The sequence below is a fragment of the Zingiber officinale genome, chromosome 2A (genome assembly GCF_018446385.1).
Source record: "Zingiber officinale cultivar Zhangliang chromosome 2A, Zo_v1.1, whole genome shotgun sequence".
Lineage (NCBI taxonomy): Eukaryota > Viridiplantae > Streptophyta > Magnoliopsida > Zingiberales > Zingiberaceae > Zingiber > Zingiber officinale.
In genome coordinates, this window is record NC_055988.1 from 14,664,155 (window position 1) to 14,666,991 (window position 2,837).

General features: G+C 37.6%; 1 protein-coding gene across 1 annotated transcript; it reads left to right on the forward strand.

Moving 5' to 3' along the window:
* The first annotated feature begins 519 nt into the window (after positions 1-519).
* LOC122040811 (40S ribosomal protein S25-like) lies at positions 520-2,569 on the forward strand. The gene is made up of 4 exons (XM_042600255.1): positions 520-636; positions 722-796; positions 886-1,020; positions 2,241-2,569. Exons 1-4 carry the CDS (start codon positions 634-636, stop codon positions 2,352-2,354), a joined length of 327 nt encoding a protein of 108 aa, XP_042456189.1. The 5' UTR covers positions 520-633; the 3' UTR covers positions 2,355-2,569.
* Positions 2,570-2,837: the final 268 nt, after the last annotated feature.

The window sequence follows — 2,837 nt, forward strand, 5'->3', positions numbered from 1 at the left end:
CCGATTCAAAATACTCTTCAGAGTAAGTTGTAGCAAACATAATTATATTCATCTCAGATATTCTTTACAATTTATTCAGAAGTTTGAAGCAAAATAAATTATAGAATCAACTTATAATCGATTGTCAAATGAGAATAGAAGAAATTTTTTCCCATACAAACCTCTTATTATGGATCCATGATAAAAATGTGGGTTGTTCTTTCAGATGGATTTAGTGGTTAGCACATGAGATATCGTCATTACGAGGTCTGGGATTCGAATCTCGACAAAGTCGAGATAAATACCTCCCTTATGTACTAGTCTAGTCACTATTCCAAAGGTTAACAGCCGCCCATGATTTATCTCCTTAATAAGACTAATTGAAATTATCAATTTTTTTATCTCCTCAATATCAGTTGTTCAGAATATTCATCAATACTGAGATTCGAATCATGCACCACACCAGCATATAAATGGGCTGTTACTTTACCGGGGAAATGTGTACATAAATGGGCTTGGGCTTAGCTCCATTATGAAATCGCCCATCTCGTGGCGTAGCTAGAGAAACCCTAAAACCGTCGCCTTAAGTGCTAGACTGCTTGCTCCTCTTAAAGCGCCGTCTCCCGATCCTTCTCCGCTTCTGGTTCGAGAGCAATGGTAAGTTACGTTAGATGCTTCCGGCTTCTTCTTCGATGTTTTTGGTGATCCGATTTGTTTATGGATTCTTTCCTTCTCGAAACAGGCGCCCAAGAAGGATAAGGCCCCGCCCCCATCCTCGAAGCCGGCCAAATCTGGCGGAGGCAAGCAGAAGAAGAAGGTACGAGTGGTTTACGCTGTTCAATTTAGGGTTTTTCGGTGCTCGTCCAGTTCTCTTCTTATTACGGTGCTTCGCGTTTTGGATTGCAGAAGTGGAGCAAGGGAAAGCAGAAGGAGAAGGTGAATAACGCGGTCCTCTTCGACCAGGCGAGCTATGACAAGATGCTATCTGAAGTTCCAAAGTACAAGCAGATAACTCCTTCCGTGCTCTCTGAGAGGTTGCGGGTAAGAGATCCTTCTGCTTTTACGGTTCGATATAGAATCTGGATCAGAATTATGTAACATTCTCGCTCAGAAGAAGTAATTTATTGTTGCTTTGATAATTTGGTTGATAGCTTATGCTTTTGTTTTTCGATTGCATGATTAGTTAACATTGTCACTAGTCCAATTGTTTGTTTATAACTATTGTGTTTCGACTAAAATGACTCAAGTTTCGACTAAAATGAATGCTTTACTAATTTATGCTAATGAGAGGAGAGAAAGAATCAACTAGTTGAACTTTGATTCTTTATGTTCATGTCATTGCACAACTGACCACCCATGTTCAATTACTGTTTTGTGTATAATTGTCAGCTTCAAAAAATGAAGCAGTGCATTTTGGGATATCTAATATTGATTAATTGTACATTTTGATCTATATTTTCACGGACAAAGCAACTTGTTGAGCTTCGACGCTGTGGTTTCTTTTGGAAAAATGCTTCATACTTTAAGTTAACCTGACCTGAAATTAAGGTCCTAGTGATATTTGTTAATAGGATTCATTTTTTGGCCATGCCTAGGGTTGAATTCCTACAGTAGATGGGGAGGTGGAAAGAAATGTTTGTGAGGAAAGACTTCCTCTGGCAGTGTTCCTCACTATTTTCTAGGGTGAAAAATGCAGGATGCGAGGAAATTTCCCTAACATGCATTTTGCTTCCACGAGGAAATTTCCCTAACATGCATTTTGCTTCCATTTGATTCAAGTGGAAACAGTACCGTGCATGATTGACAGGAAATTCTAGTCAAAATGTGCATCAATTTCTTTTGGTTTTTAAAATTTTCACTAACTCTTTCTTTTCTTCCAAGAAATCAAAAACAAGACAACTCTTGAGATATCTTAATCTTGAATAAATGTGCATCAATTTCTTTTGGTTTTTTAAATTTTCACTAACTCTTTCTTTTCTTCCAAGAAATCAAAAACAAAAAAAACTCTTGAGATAACTTAATCTTGAGTTGTTTTATAGGGCTATTGAGATTATTCCACAAAAAAATAAGTGGGTATTCTTTGAATATGTATTTCTATGTCAGAAAGTCCACAATCCACATCCTTGTCGCCTTGCCAAGGAGTAGGCATAATCATTCATCTGTCTAGTATATTGTTGAGAACTGCTTTGTTCCTTAAGCAAATAGTTGGATCCATAATTCAGTATCATGATTTGAACTGAGATAGTTTTATCAATCTTCAGATTAATGGATCGCTTGCAAGGAGGGCAATCAAGGATCTGATGGCGAGGGGTGCCATCAGGATGGTATCTGCTCACGCGAGCCAGCAAATCTACACCAGAGCCACCAATTCTTGAAACTTGTCCCGTTCAAGTTTTCTAGGAATCGCACTCGGTCTCGCTTAACAAACTTTTAATTTAACAAATGGGTTATCGCTTCTTTTAGATTATTTTGCTGAATCTTGCTCAAGTTATCCAAGTAAAAGTTCAGTGCCTGTAATTGTTTACTCTTCTTTCCGCTGAAGTCTTAAACTTAAATGGCTAAACAACAAGGTGAATTTGTGTTTGCTACAGATTATGTTCTGGATGGTAAGCTTAGTTTTCAGATAGAAGATTATGTTCTTGGCGTGCACTTGTGGTGGATCCTCTATACGAATCAAACATTCAGATACATGCAATTCCTAATGCTGTAGATGGAATAGATATTTCTATATTTGATTGCAGAGAACATTTGCTATAATTGAGATTGAGGCATGTAAATAGGGAAAATGCTGCTGGGAAAAAACAGCTAAAATAGTTTGTGTAAAGCAGTTCTTTTAGATGCCCATCAACAGGAAAAAC

Excerpts from the sequence above, each read along its gene's own strand:
- LOC122040811 (XM_042600255.1), top strand. Across the intron at positions 797-885 it reads GAGGCAAGCAGAAGAAGAAG|AAGTGGAGCAAGGGAAAGCA; the intron begins GTACGAGTGGTT and ends TTTGGATTGCAG. Across the intron at positions 1,021-2,240 it reads TGCTCTCTGAGAGGTTGCGG|ATTAATGGATCGCTTGCAAG; the intron begins GTAAGAGATCCT and ends ATCAATCTTCAG.